Source organism: Bos indicus x Bos taurus, chromosome 19 (genome assembly GCF_003369695.1).
Source record: "Bos indicus x Bos taurus breed Angus x Brahman F1 hybrid chromosome 19, Bos_hybrid_MaternalHap_v2.0, whole genome shotgun sequence".
Taxonomy (NCBI): Eukaryota; Metazoa; Chordata; class Mammalia; order Artiodactyla; family Bovidae; genus Bos; species Bos indicus x Bos taurus.
Window position 1 is genome coordinate 34,367,933 of NC_040094.1, and position 26,704 is coordinate 34,394,636.

The 26,704-nt window shown below is 46.7% G+C and overlaps 1 protein-coding gene across 6 annotated transcripts in view; it reads right to left on the reverse strand.

Moving 5' to 3' along the window:
- Positions 1 to 26,704, reverse strand: part of PIGL (phosphatidylinositol glycan anchor biosynthesis class L) — a 49,903-nt gene that overhangs the window by 16,412 nt on the left and 6,787 nt on the right. For all 6 annotated transcript variants that reach the window (XM_027519462.1, XM_027519465.1, XM_027519464.1 and 3 more), the window contains exons 2-3: positions 25,103 to 25,202; positions 774 to 864 (exon numbers count right to left, since the gene is read on the reverse strand). In XM_027519462.1, the coding sequence (XP_027375263.1) occupies positions 774 to 864; positions 25,103 to 25,202 (191 nt within the window). The remainder of the gene's footprint in view (positions 1 to 773; positions 865 to 25,102; positions 25,203 to 26,704) is intronic.

Consider the following 26,704-nt stretch of genomic DNA (forward strand, 5'->3'; position numbering starts at 1 on the left):
TGGTTCACAGCCAGCTGGCTAGGTGCCCGTTGTATTTATGTCATTAGAGCACAAAGGCAGTCTGACTAATCCACGAGAATCTGCCCTTAACAATGGCCTAATAACTCATTTCACTTGGAGGATGCATCACTGATAAGAAGCCTGACAGTGGGGTTCACCTTCTAACAAGGATTAATCAAAACTTAAAAGCCAGTGGCTGGGGCTTTAAATGGTAGGATTTAGGTATTAACTTGTGAAGGGTTATTCTTATTTTAGACGTTCCTGGCACCTTAAGATGGACTGCTGGCAGCATGCAGGCTGGCGAGGCCTGAGCGTCGAGGTGGGTGTTCCTGAGCCTCCTGCCTCTACAGGTGAATCGAATGCCCACTGGAGCTCTAACCAGGCATGTTCTCCCCGCAGGGTCTGTGGATTTATCCTCGCATTTTTCTGGAGGGAAAAATGGAGGCTCAAACCCCTAGCTTCATGCTTGCCGACATTGGGCAGCTTCTGAGCCTCTGGGAACCTGTCTCCTCGATGAAGGTAAGCATTAGGACAACACTTACTCCCAGAGTTACAGTGACACCCTAACATGAAAATGCTTGTTCTGTGCCAGCGCATCGAGGCATAGGCTCGTGGGGACCTGGGTTTTCAGAGGGCAGCATGGACGTCGGGGGGCGGGTGAAGAGGGCACAGTCTGGGAAAATCTCTGCCTCCCCCTGAGCTCTGTGGTTACGCAGGAAAGGTGCAGAGAGATGGGCCAGGTCTCTGCTGGAGAGGAGGGCGTGTACCCTTACCAGCTTGATGCCATTGGCCTCTACGTGCTGGAGGAGGACATCAGCTGCCCGGTCTGGGTCCCAGCGCACGTCTGGGTCATCTGGGAAATCCCTGGAAGGAAGAAGTAGACGTTGGAAACCGTTTCTAACGGGGTGCAGGCTCTCCCCTCAGCTCTGGTAGGTGTGCACGCGTGTGGGGTGCTGAGGATGTACAGACCAAACAGCACACTCAGGGGATCTTGGCTCATGTCATGGCTGGGCAGTTGGGATGGAAGCAGATCTGTCCACAAGCTGGGAGACAGGTGTGGCCCCCAAGAGCTGAGACATGGGGCAGAGCTCCGATGTGTCTCGGTAAAAGTCACAGGAATGGCTTGTTGGTAAAAGTACTCAGTACTTTGGTAAAAGCAACTCAGTTAACCTCAGTACTCGTTTAACCTCAGACAGCTATGAAGGAGCCTGGACCATGCAGGTGAGTAGCCTGCGTGTTGCAGGGCCGTTACGGTTGGGTTTGATGCAGGTTTTCTGACTTACAGGGGAGAAGTTTAGCCCCAGGGAGGTGCCCCCAGGGGTAGGGGTCTCTGCAGGCCACTCTGGGCCTTGTTTCTGTCCACTATCACCACCACCTGCTGGTCTGACTCCAGCGTGAAGACATTATTCATAGTCTTATAACTAGATGGCCATCTCTGCCACCTCAGGTCCTGGGCGCCACCCACCTATGCTGGGGGGACAGGGCCCCCTGATTCCCACCAGGAGGTAGATGTCACCTCTCCATGGACACAGGCCATTATCAGACTCGTTTAGGACTATGGTCAAAGGAGAGGTGCTGAAGGTTTTTTAGGAGGAAAACGACATGAATCTCAGGGTAGAACACAGCAACTTTCTGTGCTTCCTTGGCTGCCTCTTCCACACCCTGGGGAGCCTCCTGCCAGGGTGACTCTGAAAGCACCATCCTACCCATCATTCCCCCAGGGGCCCCCTAATGCTCCTGCCTCTATAGGACAGACAGCTTGGTTGGTGGCAGGGACTGGACGGGGAGGAAGGGAGAGGCAGGGACCAGGATGAAGTTCGTTAGGCCTCATTCCTGGGGAACGAGCTGAACATGGGATGGAGAACATGACCTACTGAGCTTGAGCAGGAAGAGATTCAGGAATTTTCCAGGGAATTCAGGAAATACCCAGGAATACCCAGGAGTGAGAACAACTACACACATCCCCCTGGCTGGGAGGCCCACATAAATGCACCAAGGTGTCATTTTGGAAACCAGAGAACAAGGAGATGATCAGAGGTTGGCAAGGCCAGAAGCCACTGTTGCCTCTAGGGAAAGACATCAGAGCCTAGGAACGGGAGTGATTGATGGCAGGAACTACGAGGGCAGCAGCTGGAGGCCCGGCAAACATTCAGCTGCTGATAGAGGTGCTGTGAGGAGCGGGGAGACCTTCCAGTCTCCCATTATGGCCAACTATTGGTCAGACCTACTGAGAAGTCAGTTAGTTGGCAAGGGAGGCAGGAAGCATGGTTGCCGTCGGTCCAGGTGTCTGGCAGCACTCGAAGCAAGTGCCCAATGGACATTTGCTGTCAACTACGCCCCAGACTTGAGCCTAAACCTTCAAGGGTAGCAGCAGTCTGCCCTTCTGGGAATGCAATCGCCACTAGCTGCCCAGGTACAGAGGGCAGCAGGGAGGTCACAGAGGTCACTGCTGGGCAAGCAGGAGTCCAGGCTCAGGGAAGACAGACAGGGCAGCGGCTGGTGGGCAGCTCCACCCCAGCAGCTCTGCCTATGATCAGAGTGGCCCAGTGTCACCAGCAGGCATCCTGATGCCAGGTCGGATGACAGAACACACGAGTTCCAGTTGCCTGCTCACCAGGTGCCCGGGGCCTGTGCTGCGTCATCCCTAGAGCTAGGAGGACCTGGGCCACACTGGTGACCTGAGAGCCCTGATGTCTAGGACTTTGTGTCACGCAATTTTTGAGTGAGGTTGAAATGCTGACGGTGGATGGTAGTTTTTAGGAAAGAGTAGGGGCCTTGGCGGAGAAGGCAATGGCATCCCACTCCAGTACTCTTGCCTGGAAAATCCCATGGACGGAGGACCCTGGTGGGCCGCAGTCCATGGGGTCGCTAAGAGTCGGACACTACTGAGCAACTTCACTTTCGCTTTTCACTTTTATGCATTGGAGAAGGAAATGGCAACCCATTCCAATGTTCTTGCCTGGAGAATCCCAGGGACAGGGGAGCCTGGTGGGCTGCCGTCTATGGGGTCACACAGAGTCGGACACGACTGAAGTGACTTAGCAGCAGCAGCAGCAGGGGCCTTGGATGAGCTTCCCAGGTAGCACTAGTAGCAAAGAACCCACCTGCCAGTACAGAACACAATAGATGCAGGTCCGATCCCTGGGTCTGGAAGATCCCCTGGAGGAGGGTCTTCTCATGCCAGGCGCTGCATTAAAGTGCTTGATTGGTTGACTGAGCCAAAGGCAGCTATACCTGCCTTTAGAGGTTGAAACATACAAATAAGAGTTTTAAAAGATAGTAAAATTTATAAAAACAGATTAGAGGCGAAAAGGAAAAAAGGGGATTTCCCTGGTGGTCCAGTGGCTAAGACTTCTTGCTCCCAAGACAGTGGGTCTGGGTTGGATCCCTGGTTGGGGACCTAGATCCCACATGCCACAACTAAAGATCCCACATGCTGCAACTAAGACACGGTGCAGCCAAATAAGTAAAAAAAGAAAAAATTGAATTGCAGGGGGAATAAGGCATCCCTAGGGGACCACTTCCCCTCAAGGCAGGAAAATATAAAATTTTATATTTTATTAAAGTATAGTTAAGTGTAGAAAAAGTGACGCCTGTGAGATCAACAACATGAGTTGTCTTTTGCCTATGGGTAAAAGTGTTAGTCACTCAGTGGTGCTGACTCTTTTCGACCCTATCAACTGTAGCCCCCCAGGCTCCTTTGTCCATGGCATTCTCCAGGCAAGAATACCAGAGAGGATAGCCATTCCTATCTCCATGGGATCTTCCTGACCCAGGGATAGAACCTGGGTCTCCTGCATTGCAGGCAGATTCTTTACCATCTGAGCCACCAGGGAAGACTTTTGCCTAAAGTTCAGCCCTAATCAACTCAAGGCTTGGGTCCAAGTAGTAACTTTTGCAATAGTTCTTTTCTTCTCTGATGGATTAACAATCCCGCCTTAGATAAACATGCCAGCAGAGGTGTGAACACAAGTGTGAGTCAGCCATCCGGCCCCTCCTTAAGGGAGTGTTGGTGAACGGCCTTTGCCCTATTTTTCTTGGTGCTGTCCTGCGTTTTGCTGGCTGGGGTCAGGGAGGAGGGCTGGAACTGAAGCTGCCATTGAGATGCATGAAGTAACTTAGGTCTGAAAGTGAGGCAGAGTAAAGTTGCCAAAAGGAAAGTGCCCTGGCCCGCCACCAGAGCCCCAGCCAATGCATCTCCTATCACAGCTGTTGTAGTCACTGTGGGTTTTCTGTCATCTGCTGCATAACCAGATCTTGATTTAGATATGCCATCATTTTGTAAAGCCTCTATTTTACTGATTATGTAGGTTGTTTCCAGTTTTTATTATTGAAAAAAGTTGTAACTAGCATCATTATACTTAACACTTCATATGAATCTCTCGATATTTCCTTGGGATAAAATCCTAGACATGTCACTTGGGAGTCAGAGATGAAGTGAGGAGAACCTTGCAGATCTCCCTGTGAGGAGCAGTGTTAAGAGGAGGAAGTGGAAAGTGGGTTAACTCACCAGGAACAGCATCACAGAGAGAGAAAGAGCAGTGTACTTCATAGGCTGGAGGGAAAGACAAACAAGGACAACTCTTCTCAGAGCTCCATGCCTCCTAAAAATCTCAGGTGTTTTATACCTACTTCCTTATCCTTATGACTCATGAAAGTGGAAGTCACTCAGTCACGTCTGACTGTTTGTGACCCCACAGACTGTAGCCCGCCAGGCTCCTCTGTCCATGGAATTCTCCAGGCAAGAATACTGGAGTCAGTTGCCAGTTCCTTCTCAAGGGGATCTTCCCAACCCAGGGATCAAACCCAAGTCTCCTGCATTGCAGGTGGATTCTTTACTGTCTGAGCCACAAGGGAAGCTGGCAAAGGCCAGTCATTTACATTTTTCTCCAGCTGGAGAGAGTTGGTTGGAAGGGAATGAGTTACACGTAGAGTGAGAGGCACTAGAGGCTGGCTGAGTGGGGCTGCAGTGGAACATGTGTGTTGTCAGGAGCCCCATTTCATCTTGGTAACCAGCCCTTCTCCTGGGAAATCACATGGATGTCGTTTAGCAGTAAGAGTGAAATGGTGCAGGTCCAATTGGGACTTGAACTCACGGTCTTTTAACTGAGACCACTACACCTGGTCTCAGGACTTACTGAAGATCAGGTTCTTGATGTCTCATCACAGAAAGAATTCAGTGAGAGACAAAGTGATAGGTAAGAAGTGGATTCACTTAGAGAGAAACACACCCCAGACAGAATGTGGGCCATCTCAGAAGCCCAGAGTGGCACAGGGTAGGGGGTTGTCAACAGGGGTGGGTAATTTCATGAGCTACTGAGTGTGAGGAGTGTTCCAGCTATTTCGGGGAAGGGGTGGGGATCTGCAGGAATGGGGCCACTGTCCACTTTTTGACCTTTATGGTTGGCCTGAGAACTGTCATGGTGCCTGTGGGTGTGTTACTTAGTTTGCTGATGTGTTACAATAACGAATGAATACTGAGGCTCAAGGTCTAGTGGAAGTCGAGGGGTTGGCCATTTTGGATCTATTTGGTTCTAATTAGTTTCTGTCGTGTCTTCAGGCTGTGTGGTTCTTTGAAGTGTTATGCTGGCCCCCTTCCCTGCTGTTTCAATAGAAGAACAGAGGCCAAGCGGTAAGAGTAGTCAGGCTTCATATTTAAGGGACATCTGGACTTGCCATACCCAACCTGAGGTATGTGTGAACCACGTGGTGGGTTTGCTTCAGCGTGGACAAGGATTCTGAAGCTGCTCCCAGCTCTCCCCAAACCTAGATGTGAGCAGGCCCATGGCAAACAATAATAAAGTTACCAAGAGGTCCCAGAAACTTCCTTCAATTATTAGCAAGCTACTTCTTGGCTTTTATCGCAATTTTAATAAAAGTATATGGAGATACCTCCGGTGCTGGTGTGCCTGAGTAGCTCTGCTAACACGGAAAGCTGAGTAACTCTTTCTGGATGAGACAGGGGATAGGGTGGCTGAAAACAGGTTTCTGGTCAGGTTTTGCCAAGTAGAGCAGAGATGACACCTCTGAAGACTTGAGGATGAGGACAAGCAGGGGTTGTATCAGCCACCCCCTGCAGGAGGACTGCAACCCGCAGAGCCCTTCAGCTCAGAAATGAAGTGTCTGGCAGGTCACACCTTGAACCTAGACTCTTGATTAAGAGACCTGTGGTCGCTCTACGTCTCATCAGTGAGGTGATGGTTCCTGATAAGAAGCCGGCCCTGGAAAACCAGGAATGAGGGCAGAATTTCCAAGGTCATTCACAAAGCAAGCCTGGAAACTAAAACATTATAAAGACCTGTGAAAGATTGTTTGAAGAGGCATTTTACAAAGCAGGAAATGCAAGCTACCAACATATATTGCTCTAATTCTCAGGAGTCAAACAAATGCAGAATTAAAGCAGGACCTGGTGTGGAGGAGGGCTCACAGGAAGGGGCCAGTTTACCGGCTGCACCTGTGCCGGAAGGCTGTTTGGCTACCCGATTGTGCCCTTTGACCTTTTTAGAAATGACTCTACGGAAGTAATCAGCCTAACAGTGGAAGTCCTCTCAGGCAGACACCACTTTCACTGCATTTACAGAGGGAAAGAGGCTGCAGTTCTCTAGTTCTGCCACCAGGGAACAATTTCTCTAACTTCCTGAACTGTGGCTTTTGAAAAATGCTAAAGATAACACAAGAGTTTTAGGGCATGTTCAAAGTCAAAGCAAAGAAAGTTAAATACACCCAAGGAAAGGAATGTTAAAACAAAATTGAAAAAAAAAAACAAAAAACCCTCCCGTAACTAAACTTTAGTTTTGCTCCTGACTTAAGAATGAGACTCATGTGAAAGAGGAAATCTATTTAGGGGAATTGAATTCTGGAAACAAAGCCCTTCTGTGAGCGAACTTCCAAATAAAGGGCTCTGGGTTCGAGTCCAGATACCCTGGCCTGGGCTCCCCAGAAAGCAAGGCCTGTTGGGGGCTGTGACCCGGCGCGGGAGGGCAGTCGCAGGGGGAGGGGAAGCGGTGCAGACTTGCGGGCTGGCTCTGGGGTCCCGCGGGCTGGCTGCCGGACCGCGAGAAAACCATCTCAGAGCCACGCGTCCGTCCGTGAGGAGGAAGAGGGATGTACGGATCTTGAGGGCCGACAACGCTTGCAGGATTCCGTGCGAGGGCAGAATGGGGCAGGGCAGGGCTCCTAGAGCGTGGGATTTCTGCACCTTTACCCGCGGGCCTAGCGTGGACTGGGCACCAACGCGGATGCAGGGTCCGGGGCGGGGGTGGGGGGCACCTCGTGGGGCCGCGGCCCTGCGACCCCCGAGGGCCTGGGACGGGCGCTCTGGACGCGACCGGACACACAGAGGATGCGGCACCCCGGGGGTGCAGTGAGCGAACACGGCCTCAATTCCGCTGGAAAAGGCCCCAAACCTAGCCCTGCCCTGGACCTCCGCGCTCGGCCCGGGAGATTCAGAATAACTGTGACCTGCTCTGCACTTTGTAGTGACTGCCCCCGGCCGTGTGAGGCGTGGCCTCGGGGTGGGGGGCGCGGTGGGCTGTCCCCTGCCGAGCCTGGGGACCCGGGGGTGGGCACAGTCACCGAGCCCCGCGGGCGCCGTGTGCGCCCTTATTTGGGCCTGTGGATCGCCCTCCACCCCATCTCCATCCCCCACTCCGGCTTATTTCTAAACCGAGGACTTCCTCAGACCTCCGGGCGGGCAAAGGTCACCCGAGTTCAGGGCCACCGGAGGTGGGCGGGGCGCAGGCGGGTCACCTGGGCTGCTGCGGGGGTGGGGGTGGGGTCGCGTCTGGAAATCGCCAGGGACAAGTCAAGAGGAGAGAGGAAAAGAAACAGGGAAAGGCGAAGAGGAAAGAAGGGACCAAGAACCAGGAAGAGGCTGAAACAGACCAGTTGGTGTCTGTGAAACATCTGGGCTGCCAGCCATCCCACCCCTGCAAGCAATTTAAGAGCGTGGACAACGACCACGTGTCCCAGGAGACCCTTGTCCACAGAGGCGCCTGGCCCTCCTCAGGCACATAAAAGGGACCTGGCAGGTCAGGGCTGTAGCTCACATTTCTCAGGAAGACATGCATTTTACATTAATCAGTACCCCCATCAAGGTGTGTAAATCCTGTTAAGTTCTTGTGAGATCTTTTCCCCCAAATTGCCAATTTGCTGTCTTACGTGGCAACTGAGAAACAGAACTGCTCACTGAGCTCACTTCAGCGGTCACAGGGCTCAGCTGGGAGGCCCAGGTCTCCGTCCCCACCTCTCCCCTCTCCCCAGGGCCCCCCTGAGCAGAGGCTGTGCAGTGTTGCTCAGGACAGAGATAGAAGGGCCGGGGCCTACACTTCGGACACTTCTCAATCTTCTGGTACCTGAAATGTCCGCCTTACTCCCTTTTTAAAAAAAAGCCAAATTTAGGGTCATGTCAGAGAAGGGCTTCATCCCTGACTTCAGCACACACCTGGAACCAAGTGAGAAGAGCAGAAGCAAAGCCAGAGGGTGGGATATGGAGTCCCCGTGGGCAGTGCAGTTAGCTCACTAGGACACCCTGGAGTCCCAGTGTGGGAAGGGGGTTGCCAAACCAGGGAGCCCCTGGGGCATCTCAGGGTGAAAGGGAACCATAACTGTAGGTTCCACTGAACTGCAAGGCACCTCAGGAGGATCAGACCAGTGCTCAAATAATTAAATCCAAGGCAAAAAGTCACTGCAAGAAACAGTCAAACACGTTGCTGTGGTGGTTCAGAGAGGAAATGTTAAGGTTGTACAGTATGGATGAAAGAGTCATGTAGGTGGCGGTGTCTGTGTTGGGTCAGGATGAACAGGCCTCCGGACAGGGGCTAGAGTTCTAGAAAGAGAAGAGTGGAGCCATGGTGTGTGGGGTGAGTGTGGGGCCGTGACTGAGGTCACCACCTGTCTCGTGTAGAGACCGTCATACAGGGGGAGGGGCACAGGGAGGTTTCCTCAGGGCAGTGGCTGGATCGGGTTTGCTTTAGGATGTCACCCTGGGAAAGTGAAGGGTGAACTTGGGGGTGGAGCACAGTTAGGCCTTGGCAAGGGTCCAGACCAAAGACGAGGCCCTGGGGATGGGAGAGAGAAAGGCGCCCAGAACATTTATGGAAGGAGACTTTGTCAGATTTAGTGCCTGACTGGATGGTAAGAGTAAGAAAGAAAACGCCATTGAAGGTGACTCCAGCATCACATGTGAGGACTTCATGTTTGCCTGGTGCCTTCCTTACAGTCAGAAAGTGTTAGTTGCTCAGTTGTGTCTGACTCTTTGGGGCCCCATGGACTGTAGCCCACCATGTTCCTCTGTCCATGGAATTCTCCAGGCAAGAATACTGGAGTGGGTTGCCATTTCCTTCTCCAGGGATCCAACCCAGGTCTCCCACATTGTGGGCAGATTCTTTTCCTGTCTGAGCCACCAGGGAAACCCATGTCAGAGGTGTCACTTTATTTAGTCATCACTGGGTGTAATAATGCAGAGTGCTAGGAGGGGCACTGAAACTGGTGGTACCCAGCTAGAGAGAGCTCAGTCAACTGGGGCTTCCTTTTTTTTGGTTTGTCTTAAGACTGTCGAAATTAAAACAGTGCATTAAAAAAAAAAAAAAATTCTCATGAAGGAGCTGTAGCCATGGAGAAGCTCTCTGGGAATAGCCTCAAGGGAGCAGGAACCAGAACCGTAGCTTGGTGAGCTTGAGTCAGGTTGGGGGAGAAGGGAGGGATGGTCTGGTGGGGCAGAGACGGAGCAGACCAGTCCACGGGACCGTGATGGCGGGGCTTGAGGAAGGAAAGGCTGCTGGATTTCACCTCTCAGGGGGACCATGGGTGGCCTTGGCAGCAGCGCCCATGAAAAGGGGCAGGTAGTGCAGAAGGACGGGCCAGTGGGTGGTGAGAGAGCAGTGCCAGGAGCTTCAAGAAGTTTGGGAGGAAGAAAGAGGCAGGAGGCCTGAGGGACTTGGGAGGCCAGGAAGGGTTTGTGCAGCTGTGAGGATGTCTGAGGATGCAGCAAACCAGTAGCCATGGTGGTAGAGAGCAAGCTACCCACATGGGGCAGGAGGGGACAGGTAAGGCCCGGACAATCTGGCCGCAGAGGATGGACATGTGAAGCAGGGAGCAGAGCTGCGGACTTGAGGAGGGCTAACAGCTCCCGCATCATCAGCCGTGGTGAGGATAAAACGAGGTAAAACCTGGTGGACACTTAGAGGCTGGCATGTGGTCAGGGTCCTGTAAAGGTCAGCTCTTGAGCTGACTCTGGATTGGATGGTATTTGATGCCAAGAAAGGAAAGGGGTGATGGGTGCTGGGCCACAGAGAAGGGCAGTCAGCAGCAGACACCCTGTGTGATTAGACCCAGGGGTCTTCAAAGGTTTCTGAGGATTCCACCTGTGTTTCAATGAGAGGACCTCTCTGCAGAAGCCTAGACGCAGAGGGTGGGGGTAGAAAGATGGAGACAAAATGGATAGCTGGCTGGAGGGCTGAGTAGGAGCAGGGGAGGGAGCTGAGAGGTCCCGGGTACCCTCCACAGCAACCTTGGGGGCAGTGGTGCAGTCAGCAGAGGTGAGTGCTCAGGCTGCCAGAAGAGGACTGCGAGGAGGCTGAGGAGGGTTCACAGTGACCAGGCTGGCAGAATGGGGAAGCTGAGAGTGGCCTGCCTGATGGCTCTGGATGGACACCCCAGCACCAAGGGCGAGGCTGGGTGCTGGTCATGAGCACGAAGGGCACAGGGCCCAATGATTTACAAAACGGGAGGGTCCTGGTGGCCATCCAAGTTTACGGGGAGGTACACTAACATCCTCCCTACGAGTTTCAGCAGCTACGAGAAGGGCCTGGTGAGATCAGCTACTGGCCAGGCACAGCTAAGCAAGTGTCAGGAGTGACCCCAAAGCTGTAACTGGCCTGCAGGGGGTCCTGGGCATCCCCAGCAGACAGGCTGGGAGGTGGGACAATGGGACAAGGCTGTAAGCAGTGTATTCTTACTCTAACTCAACAGGATTAATATTAATTGCCGACTTTGTAATAGTTCAGTGAGAACTTTTATATAATCAGTGAGGTAAAGTGTTTACAAAGTCTCACTGTTCGGTTGCTTAATAGAGATTAACATCTCTGCTGAGAGTGGTGAGTCCTAAGTGAGAGATTCTGCTCCTCGTGGATGGCTTCTGAAGCAGCCAGTGCTTCTGAGGTCTCGTGAGATGTGGCTGAGCTCAGAGCTGAGGCTGTGTCATTGGTACTTGGGCTCGGGGGACTGCATGCTCTGGGCGATACACAGAGGTCCCCTCAGGAATGCCAGTGACTGGAGACTCCAGAATTTTCTTCCTCACTCTCAGTCCTTCCTGCTCTTGCATTCCTATGAGAAAACTTGCTCCTATACTTATGCTCCAAGCAAAAAGACCAAATAATTCCCCTTCCCAGGTGACCTGATCCAAGCTTCCCCTGTCCTGGATGACCTGATCCAGGCTTGCCCACTCCACTTCTCTGTCTCAGGAAATGGGAGTTGCAACTCAGAAATAGCAGCTCAGAGGTTCCCAAACATTACTGTGCTTTACAATCATCTAGGGAGTCTGTAAAAAATGCAAAATCTAGGTTTCTTACCTCACTAGGGTCAAGGTCTTATCCTGGAGGTGGACAGGAAGCCCACACTGCAAACCCTGATGTGTAACTAAATAGCTTCTTACTCTATGTATCACTCCAGTGTGAACAGCTGTGGGGTGTTATTTATTTCACGATGGTTAATGATGTGGAGAAGCTCTATACAGTCAGCAAAAACAAGACCAGGAGCTGACTGTGGCTCAGATCATGAACTCCTTATTGCCAAATTCAGACTGAAATTGAAGAAAGTAGGGGAAACCACTAGACCATTCAGGTATGACCTAAATCAAATCCCTTATGATTATACAGTGGAAGTGAGAAATAGATTTAAGGGTCTAGATCTGATAGAGTGCCTGATGAACTATGGAATGAGGTTCGTGACATTGTACAGGAGACAGGGATCAAGACCATCCCCGTGGAAAAGAAATGCAAAAAAGCAAAATGGCTGTCTGGGGAGGCCTTACAAATAGCTGTGAAAACAGGAGAAACAAAAAGCAAAGGAGAAAAGGAAAAATATAAGCATCTGAATGCAGAGTTCCAAAGAATACCAAGAAGAGATAAGAAAGCCCTCCTCAGCGATCAATGCAAAGAAATAGAGGAAAACAACAGAATGGGAAAGACTAGAGATCTCTTCAAGAAAATTAGAGATACCAAGGGAACATTTCATGCAAAGATGGGCTCGATAAAGGACAGAAATGGTATGGACCTAACAGAAGCAGAAGATACTAAGAAGAGGTGGCAAGAATATACAGAACTGTACAAAAAAGATCTTCATAACCAAGATAATCATGATGGTATGATCACTCACCTAGAGCCAGACATCCTGGAATGTGAAGTCAAGTGGGCCTTGGAAAGCATCACTGTGAACAAAGCTAATGGAAGTGATGGAATTCCAGTTGAGCTATTTCAAATCCTGAAAGATGATGCTGTGAAAGTGCTGCACTCAATATGCCAGCAAATTTGGAAAACTCAGCAGTGGCCACAGGACTGGAAAAGGTCAGTTTTCATTCCAATCCCAAAGAAAGGCAATGCCAAAGAATGCTCAAACTACCGCACAATTGCACCTCACACGCTAGTAAAGTAACGCTCAAAATTCTCCAAGCCAGGCTTCAGTAATATGTGAACCATGAACTTCCAGATGTTCAAGCTGGTTTTAGAAAAGGCAGAGGAACCAGAGATCAAATTGCCAACATCTGCTGGATCATCGAAAAAGCAAGAGAGTTCCAGAAAAACATCTATTTCTGCTTTATTGACTATGCCAAAGCCTTTGACTGTGTGGATCACAATAAACTGTGGAAAATTCTGAGAGATGGGAATACCAGACCACCTGACCTGCCTCTTGAGAAACCTATATGCAGGTCAGGAAGCAACAGTTAGAACTGAATATGGAACAACAGACTGGTTCAAAATAGGAAAAGGAGTACGTCAAGGCTGTATATTGTCACCCTGCTTATTTAACTTATATGCAGAGTACATCATGAGAAACGCTGGGCTGGAAGAAGCACAAGCTTCTTCAAGACTGCTGGGAGAAATATCAATAACCTCAGATATGCAGATGACACCACCCTTATGGCAGAAAGTGAAGAGGAACTAAAAAGCCTCTTGATGAAAGTGAAAGAGGAGAGTAAAAAAGTTGGCTTAAAGCTCAACATTGAGAAAACTAAGATCATGGCATCTGGTCCCATCACTTCATGGGAAATAGATGGGAAAACAGTAGAAACAGTGTCAGACTTTATTTTTTGGGCTCCAAAATCACTGCAGATGGTGATTGCAGCCATGAAATTAAAAGACGCTTACTCCTTGGAAGGAAAGTTATGACCAACCTAGATAGCATATTCAAAAGCAGGGACATTACTTTGCCAACAAACGTCTGTCTAGTCAAGGCTATGGTTTTTCCAATGGTCATGTGTGGATGTGAGCATTGGACTGTGAAGAAAGCTGAGCGCTGAAAAATTGATGCTTTTGAACTGTGGTGTTGGAGAAGACTCTTGAGAGGCCCTTGGACAGCAAGGAGATCCAACCAGTCCATTCTAAAGGAGATCGGTCCTGGGTGTTCTTTGGAAGGAATGATGCTGAAGCTGAAACTCCAGTACTTTGGCCACCTCATGCGAAAAGTTGACTCATTGGAAAAGACTCTGATGCTGGGAGGGATTGGGGGCAGGAGGAGAAGGGGACGACAGAGGATGAGATGGCTGGATGGCATCATGGACTCAATGGACGTGAGTTTGAGTGAACTCTGGGAGTTGGTGATGGAGAGGGAGGCCTTGCGTGCTGCACTTCATGGGGTCACAAAGAGCATGACTGAGCGACTGAACTGAACTGAACTGAATGATGATTCTAGCAAAGCCACGGGATGGATGGTTTTATTAGTCAAGTAAGTTATGATACAGGTATCCCATGGAGTAGTATGCCTCACTGAAAAAATGAAATATATTTGTGTTTCTGTATGTAAATCTGCATTTGTAAAGTATTGAAGGTATGGAAGTTTACACATTGAGTAGTTAACAGTGATTTTCTGAGGAGAGAAGCGTATGTGGAGGGAGATATTCGTTTTTCCTCACTGGATATATTTTTGTACTGTTTGTTTTTACAGTGCACATCATAAATATTGTTATTAAATATTACTGTTATTTCCAGAACAGCTTGATTGAGACATAATTCACATAATTTTTCAGTCCACTCATTTCAAGTGCACAATTCAGTGTGGTGGGTTTTTTTTTGGTATGTTCACAGAGTTGTGCAACTGTCATTGCAATTTTAGGACATTTTCGTCATCTCAGAAAATAAACCCCATTATGAGTCACTTCCCACTCCCTTTCCCTCCCCACTCTTGGCAGCCACTGATCTACTTTGTGTCTCTGGATTTGCCTGCCCTGGGTATTTCAGATAATCCCCTGTGTGGGGATAATGATTATACCCTGTGTGGCTGCCTGTTAACAGGCTTCTTTTTAGGTTCATGCAGTCTGTAGCATGTGATGGGACTTCACTACTTTTTGTGTAGTGTCCAGTGTATGGCCAGACCATGCTTTGCTCATTTACTCATCTGTGAATGGACACTTGAGTCATTTCTACCCTTTTGCTACCATGCATGGTGCTGCTGTGTGCACTCATGTACACATTTTCATCTGAATGTTTTCAATTCTTTTAGGTATTTATGTTGGAGTAAGATTGCTGGGTAAAGGTAATTCTGTATTTACATTTTTGAGGAACTGCCTGCCAAACTGTTTTACACAAAGCCACCAGTGCCTGAGGGGTCCAATTTCTTTGTATCCTGGCCTGCATTTAGCATTTCCCTTTTTATTTTTTTAAAAATGGTCAACCTAGGGAGTGTGAAGTACTGTCTCACAGTGGTTTTGATTTTCATTCCTGTAATAACTAATGATGTTGAAAATCTTTTCCTGTGCTTATCGGCCATTTGTGTATCTTCTTTGGAGAAATGTCTATACAAGTACTTTGACCATTTTAAAAACTAGGCTGTTTGTCTTTTTGTTGTTGCTTACAGAAGTTCTTTATATATTATTTTATATGTTATATATACTATATTGTTGTTGTTTAGTCCTTCAGTCGTGTCCAACTCTTTTGTGATCCTATATACTGTAGCATGGGATTTCCCAGGCAAGAATACTGGAATGGGTTGCTATTTCCTTTTCCAGGGGATCTTCCTGACTCAGGGATGGAACCCACGCCCCTTGTTTCACCTGTATTGGCAGGTGGATTATTTTTTTTACTGCTGAGCCACCAGGGAAGCCCATATATACTATATAATATATAAGGATATATTACATTTCTCTATATTGATCTCTGGATATCAATCCTTTTTCAGATATATGATTTGCAAATGTTTTCTCTCATTCTGTGAGTTGTCTTTTCATTTTCTTGATGGTATGCATCAAGCAAAAAAGGTTTTAATTTGATCTGTTTTTCCTTTTGCTAGTGGTTGATACTTTTGGTGTCATATCTAAGAAGGTTCTGCCTAACCCAAACTCATGCAGATTTACTCCTATATTTTCTTGCAACTGTTCGATAGTTTTAGCTCTTCTTATTTGGGTCTATTTGAGCTAATTTTTGTGTTTAGTGGAGGGGAGGGGAAGCTTGTTCTCTGGTATGTGGATATCCATTTGCAGAAGAGACTATGTTGCCTTGGTGAGTTGTCTTGGCAGCACTGTTGAAAATCAACTGACTATATATGTGAGGGTGACAGTATTATTAAAAAAGGAAAAAAAAGAAAAAGAAAACCTGAAAGAGAGTAAACCCTATAAATCCTTCTAGTACAGAAACTGGCTAGTTAAGCTATGGGGCTTCCGAAGTGGCTCAGCAGGAAAGAATCTGCCTGCTGATGCAGGGAGACCCAGGTTCAATCCCTGGGTCGGGAAGATCCCCTGGAAGAGGAAATGGCAACCCACTCCAGTATTCCTGTTTGGAGAATTCCATGGACAGAGAACCCCGGTTGGAGATGACTGAGTGACTGAGCATGCAGGCCTGCAGCCCTGCAGAACCAGGCCTGTCTCACCATGACAGTTTTGCCAGAGGACCACCACATCATCTTATGTTGCAACACACACAGGCAGCTGCAGTGTTTCTTGTCCTAAGGGCTCTCATCCCCCAGATGACTAAGACTTTTTTCTTGGAACTTGGTGTGGTGGCGAAATAATCTGAAAGGCTGACCCCGTAACCTTTGTTCTGGGCGCAGACACTTTGTCTGTAAGGCCTGAGTGGGAGACAATTAGTTGCCTCTCATCCAGAGTTTTTGGTTCCTACTGCAATTACTGCAGATGCTATAGACTGAACATTGGTGTCCCCTAAAAATCCATATGTTGAAACCCATTTCCCCAATGTGATGGTATCTGGAGGTGGGGCCTCTGGTAGGTAATGAGGTCACGAGGGCAGAATCCTCCTGAATGGGACTAGGGTCCTTAGAATAGGAACCCTAGAGCACTCCCTTGGTCCTTCCACCACGTGAGGACACAGCAAGAAGGCGGTAGTCTGTGAACCAGGAGACACGGCCCCACCAGACACCTCATCTGCTAACACTGTGATTTTGGACTTCTTAGCCTCCAGAACTGTGAGACAAAATTCTGTTACGAGCCACGCAGTCTGTGGTGTTTTTGTTCTAGCTTCCCAGATGGACTATGACAGTGGAGGTAAGGGTGAGCTGGCTAAACTCAGTTTGGTTCTTAAAGGGTCTACTTCTTAGTTTTTTAATATCCCTATTCAGGGCTTCCTTGGTGGCTCAGTGGTAAAGAATCTGCCTGTCGATTCAGGAGACATGGTTCCCTGATCTGGGAAGATCCCATCTGCTGCAGAGCAGCAAAGCCTGCGCGCCACAACTGTTGAGCCCGTGCTCTAGAGCCTGAGGACTACTGAGCCCTCATGCCCTGGAGCCCGTGCTCCTCAATAAGAGAAGCCGCAGCAGTGAGCAGCTCGCAGAGGCACAGCAACCTGAGAGCAGTCCCCACTCGCCGCAACTAGGGAAAAGCCTGTGTAGCAGCGAAGACCCAGCCCAGCCAAAAATAAGTAAGCAAATAATTATATACATTAAAAAAGATCCCGTGTGCATGCTGCAACTAAGACCCAGTGCCACCAAATAAATAAGAATAAAAATGTTAATTTATTAAAAAAATCCCTGCTCTGCTTCCCAAGGAAAGGACCAAAGTGTGTGACAAGGGACATAGTCTGCCATGGGTGTCATGAAATGTAGCTCAGTAAAATGGTAAGCACTTAAAAACAAATCAGCTACATTGCTGAGTTGAGCACATGACCCTCCATTTATAGAACAACCACATCTAAACACATTCTGCTCTACCCCTGAGAAGATCTAGGAGTTTAGGAAAAGTCACCATCTCATCCAGTCGTTGCACATATAAGACGAGAGAAGCCCAGAGAGAGGGCATTATTTGCCAAAGGTGACACAGCCTTAAAAGCTGAAGCCAAATTTCATGACTCCTGGACGAGAGCTCTTCCATCACACTGTACTTCCCTTTTTCTTTTCTCTGGTCTTGATTTTCCTCATATTCACCTTTCCTTCAACTGCCAGCAGGAATCTGTTTAAGTTGAAACGCAGACTTCCACTTATAGTCCTAGCGACATCTTCATTTCACTCTCTTCCCTCAAACTCCATAGCAAACAACAGCAAACGAAATAATTACAGAGCATCAACTTTGATGAAGCAAGTAAACCACCATATCAGAAAATCACAGGACATGGAACATACCCGCCTGGTGAGATCTGCCCCAGAAAGGGGTGCAGAGCTGGCCAGCAGTGCTCTACCTTGGCACTTCCCACAGGATTTGGAAGTGCCTCAGAATCAAGCCTCACCTTCCCAGAAACAATATACTGTAAAATAAATTCAGTGAGACTGTTGGTTTACAACTGATGTATGCTCATTATCAAAACTAAGGAAAATACAGAAGAGTGTAAAGGAAGTATATACTGCTTTCTAAACTCAGTATTCTATCAGGAACATCTTCCTATATTATGAACTATGCATGGAAAACAATTGTGTGGGACTGCCCGGGTGGTCCAGTGGTTAAGGCTGCAATTGGGTTCGATCCCTGGTTAGGGAATTAAGACCCCACATGCTGTGGGGCAACTAAGCCCAAGTGCTGCAACTACTGCAACAAAAGATCCCAAAGGACGTAAGGAATATCCCGAGGCAGCCAAATAAATAAATATTAAAAAGAAACTTTTAAATTGTGGCTTAATGTTCTGGACCATGGCTATATAATTAATCACCTACTGCTACGTTAGGTTGCTATCAATTTTTTTTGCTGTAATGAATATCACAACACACAGTCACCTTGGTTCCTATTTTTGTGGTATATTTACAGCCTCTTTCAAGGAGCAGAATCAGCCACAAATACATGCCTTGTTGAGGCCAGCCTCCCTGGTCCCACTCTTCTTCTAAACTGACATGTGACTTGACGACCCAGCCTCCCTCCAGCTCCCAGGATAACTTGCCTTTGAAGTAGCACGGGAGCAGCCTTCCATGTTGGCACAGTCGCTCCATATCAGCTTGGTCCACTGCAGTCTCCTCCCACGGCTCCTTTTCTAGGAAACGTTGTCCTTTGTGCCCTCTGGGAGGATGGGAGCCCTGCCCTGCTCTTGCCAACTGGGGCTGGAACGCTGCCCTCTAACTGTACCCAGTCACTTCTTTGTGTCTTTGGAGAAAAGGCCCTGTGAGGAGCTTCGTTTTCTCTCTTTACAGTAAGAGGATGCTTGGTCATGTTCACTTTGGCACTTGGCATATGGTCTGTTTTGGTTTCTGGAAGGGGCCGGCTTTTACAGGGTCTCAAGAGGAGAGGGGATTAGTTACCAACGGGACCCCAGCAGCCCCAGACTCTCTGCTTTGTGGCTTCCCTTTCACTGATTTGTGTGCATTTATTGGAAAACACAGAGACTTCCAGGAACTGGTAGCAGGCCAGGCTCATTTATGTTGCCTAGTGGGTACTGGATTCTATTTCCTTGTTCAACTCAAATCAGTCTGTTAAGGTCTTGGGCTTGTTAATGCCAGGATGACGTTGAGACGAGCAGTGGGAGAAAAGATGCTGAAACCTTAGGATGGTGGAGCCAAACTGACAGAGTGGGAAAATCAAGATGTAGAAAAATACTCCCAAACCTAAGTTCTCACTTAGGACTTCCAAAAGGCTAAAAATAACCATGCAAGTCAGGGATCAAGACTGTTTTCTTTTAAAAAAAAGTGAAAACAGTTTTACTGAAGTCTCAGGAATTGGTTTGCTATTCACCATTTCTGAGTCAATTAAAAAAAAAAAATCGAGGAAAGGGGGTTGGAGACCACACACTTATGGGGTGCCACAGGAAGGAAGCTTCTGGTGTGAGCCAAGTAGCCTGTTTATTCAACAAACACGCATTGAGCAACTATATATAAAGTGTTAGGATAGTGGTTGGGGATACATGAAGAAAAGATACAGAGGGGCTTATGGAGTAAAAAAATGATGTATATATTGGGATATGATGGGACAATGACAATGTAGCCAAAGTGCCCAAGAAAATCTGGGCAAATCATGGATGTTGCAGAGTCGAAGGTAATCTTGAGCTGGGGTTTCAAGGATGAATAGGAGTTTGCTAGACAGCCAGGATGTGGGGAGCTGGGAAGGGAGGAAGCAGGCAGAGGAGGGCCGGGCACATGCATGAGTGTGGATGCAGAAGAAAGCTTGGTGGGTTTGCAGCCTGACTTGCATATGAGAACAGACTGGGGTGCTGGGAATCCTCTGCTTTTGTGGTGGGAATAGATGTGATGTGGGTACGGCAGGTATGGGATGCTAGGAGCAGGGATCAGACCACAATCACCTCCGAGACCCCAAAAGTTTCTCCCAACGGTTGGTTGTTGGGCCCTGATGCATTTTTATGGGCCTGGTTATGACTGGAAGGTCTACTTTATTTCATTACAGTCAGTGTGTGTGTGTGTGTATATGTGTGTGTGTGTCTGAGTCGCTCAGTCGTGTCCAACTCTCCAATCCCATGGACTGAAGCCCTCTAGGCTCCTCTGTCCATGAGGATTCTCCAGGCAAGAATACTGGAGTGGGTTGCCCTGCCCTCCTCCAGGGGATATTCTCAATGCAGAGATTGAACCTGGTTCTCCTGTGTTGCAGGCAGATTCTTTACCATGTGAGCCACCAGGGAAGCCCCCCTTAAACCCCTCCCCATTTCCAGCTTGAGCCCTTTGGAGAGCATATCTGACCCTCTGCCCACTGGTCCTTCAGAATGAGGCCCTGAGAAGACCACAGTGTTTATAAAAAGGCTTAAAAATCATTACTATCTTTTCAAGGAACTCTATTCTATGCTTTGAACTTACCAAAATGTATACAGAATTGTTTCTAATTTAGCCTTCACTTGTATGGATAGAAGCTGAGTACAGAGGGAAGAATTTTTATTAGTCATGTAGTAGTAGTCTTTAAAAATATATAATCATTTTATTGCACTTCACTACTGTGCTTTGAAGATACTGCATTTTTAATGAACTGAAGGGTTGTGGACCTATGACAGCAAAGTCTACTACTGGGGGCCTTTTTCCAACAACATTTGCTTATTTTGTGTATCTGTGTGACATTTCAGTAATTCTTGCAATATTTCAAACTTTTTCATTATTATTATATTAGTTATGGTGATATGTGATCCATGACCTTTGATGTTATTGTTACAACTGGCTGAAGGCTCAGATGATATCTACTTTTCAATTAAGGTATGTATGTTATTTTTTTTTTTAGATATAATGCTCTTGCATACTTAATAGACTATGGTATAGTGTTGATGTTACTTTTATATGCACTGGGAAACCAAAAAATTCCTATTGACTTGCTTTATTGCGGTGGTCTGGGCCTGTACTTGCAGTATCTCTGAAGTCTGTTTGTCTTTTAAAAAGTAATACAGGCTTCCTTTAAAAAAACAAACAAACAAAAGCAAAATAAAACTGTACAGAATTCTGTGAAAATTAAGAAGTGCTAGTGTTCTTCCCTGGCCCAACTAAAGAGCAGCAGCTATTGACAAGTCTGGTGTGTGTTCTTTTAGAATATACATACAGAAATGTGCGTTTACTTTTTGTTTTGAAATGTAAATGAAACAATTCTATGGACTCCAACACAAAAGCAACAAATGAATACTCAGTCTGTAGGCTGCATTTCCCAGTCACATTCAGTTCCCAAGTGTTCGGGAGAGGGTCTCTAAGCCCTTTTCTAGGCTTGAACCTCAGCACGTGCACAACCACCATTTGTGCAAACACAGCAGTGGTGCCTATCAGACCAACACCCATTATCCAGTTCCTGGACCTTGAACTGTTCTTTTTCTTCAGCCTCTAGCACGGTGCCTTGCCCATTCCAGGAGCTTTAATCTGGATCTGTTAATCACATTCATTTAAACATCACATGGTCCTTTAAATTAGCAGAACCTACAAGTATTAAGGAACTGGGTAAGGTTACCAAGCGTATCCACTTAGTTGTCTAATGACTCAGATGCCTTCTCTTGAAAATGGAACTGTTTTCTCTCTTTAAGGCTTTGGCTAAGGGGTTTACTTAGGTGAGCTCCTATGGCTAAATACCTCCTTGGAATCAAGCCATAAAATTCAGAGCAATGGAAGACAGCACTGACAGTACACAACCTCAGATGTTCTCTTAAGCACACGTTGGTCGTTCGCTTACCCTAATCAAGTGGTGACCTACTTCCCTGCAGAAAGTCAGGAATCAATTCCGTCTTCCTTTCTGTTTCCGAATCCTAGCACTGACTGTCATTTATTAAACGTCTGACCTCAGAGGAGTCTCTTAAGCTTCAGTTTCTTTGTGTGAAACTAAAAAAGGATCATAAAAAAACCTGTTTTTGTTCAGTCAATTGAAGAATTGAATGAGGTGACCTTTGTGCAATTGTGAGTCAGGCTTGGAGGAGTCAGGGCACAGTGACCAGATGGCCTTGGCTGCAAGGCTTGCTCTGCTAGTGTCAGCTGGATGACCCCGGGCAGATGACTTAACCTCTCACTAGTCCTCTGTTTCTCATCTATAACCTGGGGAAGTAACTGGATTATTTTCAAGATCATGTGTTTAGTGAGGTCCTTGGCACTGACAGTGAATTGAATGTATAGTTACCACGATTATTCTGAACGTGGGCCTTCTGTGAAACCTTCCTTTCTCTTCGTCCCCTTCATCCTTCCCTTTGACTCATCTAAATAACCCAGAGCAAGATTCCAGAGCTCTGCGTTGCTCAGTTAGGAAACTAGAGGCTGAAAGACTGAAAACTGCATGCTGCCAGGGACTGAACTGTGTTCTCCTCAAATCCGAGGGTTGAAGCCTTAATCCCCAATATGACTGTATTGGAGATGGGGTCTTTAGGAGGTCATTAAGGTTAAGTGAGGGGCTTCCCAGATGGTGACAGTGGTAAAGAACCCGCATGCCAATGCAGGAGACATAAGAGACTTGTGTTCGATCCCTGGCTTGGGAAGATCCCCCTGGAGGAGGGCATGGCAATCCACTCCAGTATTCTTGCTTGGAGAATCCCCATGAACAGAGGAGCCTGGCGGACTATGTTATGGTCCATAGGGTCACAAAGAGTCAGACAAAACTGAAGTGACCTTAGCATGCATGTGCACAAGGTTAAATGAGGTCATAATGGTAAGCCCTAACCCTATAGGGGAGAAGGAAATGGCAACCCACTCCAGTACTCTTGCCTGGAAAATCCCATGGACAGAGGAGCCTGGTAGGCTACAGTCCATGGGGTCATGAAGAGTCAGACACAACTGAGTGACTTCACTTTCACTTTTCACTCTCATGCATTGGAGAAGGAAATGGCAATCCACTCCAGTGTTCTTGCCTGGAGAATCCCAAGGATAGAGGAGCCAGGTGGTCTGCTGTTTATGGGCTCGCACAGGGTCGGACACTACTGAAGCAACTTAGTAGCAGCAGCAGCAACCCTATAGGACTGGTGGCCTTGTAAGAAGAGGAAGAGAGAAACTTCCCTCTCCCCACTGCTTGGGAGCAGATAGGGAGAAGATGGCCATTTGCATGCCAAGAAGGAAACCCTCTCCAGAAATCAACCCTGCTGCACTTTGATTTTATACTTTCAACCTCCAGAATTGTGAGAGAAAAATACATTTCTGTTGTTTAAACTGCCCAGACTCTGGTATTTTGCCATGGTGGCCTGAGCAGACTAAGATACCTGGCTTCCTTGAATCTTCAAACTGGCTGTGGAATTATTTATTTTTAACATGTTTATGACTCCTCTTACGAGTAGCATCTTACAAGTAGGGGATGTTGCTGAAACTGCATGATCTTTTGGATATATAAAAAGTATAATAAATTAAGTCAGATTCTTAATTTCTTATCTAAAGGACATATGTGCCAACATGAAAAGGCTCAATGGTCAAAGACGAGATGACTGCAGTATCAAAGAGCATAATGATTTATTTATTTATTTATTTTTTTTTGGCGCTTAGTGCCGCCTTTCCCCAGACCTTTGCCGCCTTTGCCGCGTCCAGACATGGTTTCACAAAAAGTAAACCAACAGCAACTGGGGCATAATGATTTAAAGTGAAAAACCGAACATGTAAGTTCCTGCCTGCCTCATCCGACAGACCAACAAATAATTGGTTACTGGTGCAGGTACGTAGGGGATCAACTCCTATTCTGAAAATGGCAACAAAAGGGAAAGAAGCATTTTAGCCTGTCTTTTGGAGTCAAACTATATATATCAGGGTAACTAAATAGCCCCAGTTGATAAAGTTCTGCTTTATAGAAGAATTATAGCTGGTATATTTGGAACTCGGGAGATATTTAGAGACTCACCATTTTGCAATCCTTACTTAATTAATGATTACTAATCATGAAAGCACTACATGAAAGGTTGATGTGGGTCTTTACAATGAAAAGGAATGGCCGTTACCACGTAAACGCACCAGCTGATTGCAGGATCACTGAAAGTGAGACAGTACACGTCTCCTGAAATGATGGAATGGGGAGGACATGGAACGGCTTCTGGTCCCTGAAAGTTAGTGCCCGTTTCCAGTTTGCAAGAAATACAGAGGATAAAACCACCACTGAGGCAATACCACATGGAAGCAGCAGACAGTCGTCTACATGATGACTGCCTCAGTTTTTTCAACAATCAGTGACATTGAGAGGGGGAAGGGATATGAAGCATATCAACCAGCTATAACGTGTGCACTTTGTTTATATCCTGATTTGAACAAACCTACGGTGAAAAAACACTTTTGAGCTACTCAGAGCAGCTCAAAATGGACTGGGTGTTTGACAAACCAAGGAATTGCCATTACTATCAATTTTGTTTGATGGGTGGCTAATGACATTGTGGCTGCATGAAGAAAAGTCTATCTTCTTAAGAGATCTATCCTTAAGTACATAAGGTAGAATAACCTGATGTACTGATGGTTGGGTTTTCTTTAAAATACTTCATACATGGGAGGAAAAAATTTGGGAGACTGGGATTGACATATACACACCATTATATAAAAATACATAAGGACCTACTGTTCAGCACAGGGCACTCTGCTCAGTACTCTGTAATGGCCTATATAGGAAAAGAATCTGAAAAAAAGAGTGGATATGTGTATATGTATAATAGATTCACTTTGCCATGCAGCAGAAACTAACTACAACATTGTAAATCAACTATACTCCAATAAAAAGAAAAAACACAGCTAAGTTATAACTGCATAATAACCCCTAAAACTTCACACACAAAAGATATATGGGGATACATGCATGCATAGCAAAGGCTTGATAATTACTGGCCTTAGACAACAGGCATGTGAGGGTTCATAATACTGTTCTTTACACTTCTGACATATTTTATAATTTTTTTTTAAGATTAAAAAAGTAGCTATCTTAAAACAAAATCTGAACAGAAGTTGAAAAAATTCATTTATGTTACACTGCCACTTGAAAACAAATGTGAAACTATATTCAGGCGACTTCTCAAATAAGAATGTTCTTGCCCACCCACATGAGTTTTTTGTCTTTTGAGTGTACACTGTGTATTTATTGCCACTGAATTTCCACATTGTTAAAAGATAAATTTACCTGTTTTCAATAATCATTACGTTGGAGGGGGGAATCCCCAGAACATCACAGCTCTGCAAGAGTTCCTTCTTACGGATCTCCCCTTGATTGTAGTAATTTCCTGAGGATAACAAATACATGGTCGTCCATTTCTTTATCAGTGGAGATCTATTGTCCACTCATTCTCATCTTGTTCCCTAAAGGACTTAAACTATCTGAAAATTTTGTGGTTGTGATAAAAAGTTGGGAGAAACACAACACTAGGGTTACTACTGTCAGACACACCTGTGAAGCACAATCTTTATAATCACCATTGAATTCCTCTCCATCTCTGTCTATCCATATGTCTGTCTGTCTGCCTGTCTGTGTTTCAGCCGCACGCTACAGGCTTTGCGTACTGGCTCTGCAGTTAGCAGATTTAGGACTGACTCTTCTGTAACCACTCAGAATAAGTAGGGTATCCAGACATACTACTCTTTTGGGCCTATTATTTATTTTTTAAATTGAAGTACAATTGATTTAGAATGTTGTACTGTACAGCGAAGTGACTCAGTTATACACATATATATAGACATTCTCTTTTTTATATTCTTTTCCAACTCAGTTTGTCACAGGATGCTGAATACAGTTCCCTCTGCTATACAGTAGGACCTTGCTGTTTATCCATCCTGCATGTAATAGTTTACCTCGAGTAAATCCCCAAACTCCTAGTCCTTCTACCCCGCAACTCCCTCCTCCTTGGCAACCACAAGTCTGTTCTCTATGTCTGTGTGTTTCTGTTACAGATAGATTCCTCATATAAGTAATTTCATGTGGTATTTGTCTTTCTTTGATTTACTTCATTTAGTATGATAATCTCTAGGTCCAGCCATGATGCTGTAACTGGCATTTTTCATTCTTTCCTATGGGTAACTTCCATTGTATATATTTCCCACATTGTCTTTATCCAGTCCTCTGTGGGCCATTTAGGTTGTTGTCACGTCCTGGCTATTGTGAATAATGCTGCTATGACCACAGGTGTGTATGTTCAGTTCAGTTCAGTTCAGTCGCTCAGGCGTGTCCGACTTTGCGACCCCATGGACTGCAGCATGCCAGGCTTCCCTGTCCATCACCAACTCCCAGAGCTTACTCAAACTCATGTCCATCGAGTCAGTGATGCCATCCAACCATCTCATCCTCTGTCATCCCCTTCTCCTCCTGCCTTCAATCTTTCCAAGCATATATCTTTTTGAATTAATGTTGTCTGGGTATATGTCATTTGGGCCCCTTTAAATTGATAGTCTTCAAATATCCGTTCAACACTTAAAGAGGCTGCCAGTCCTGAGTATTTTAGGAAAATATCCTCCTTTGGAATTTGGTAACCAGCTATTCCAGCATGCCTCTGGGGATCTGGACCACATCAGCACCCTAAATAGCTCATAAATTCTTTATTTTCCTGACACATACACTGCTGCTGCTAAGTTGCATCAGTCGTGTCCACTATACTTCCCAATAACAGTTCTGGTAAGTAACTGCTCTGTATCCTTACAAATAACTTACAGTGACATTTTGGTATCACTTAAATTGCATTTCGGGCTTCCCTGATGGCTCAGTGGTAAAGAACACAGCTGCCAGTGTAGGAAA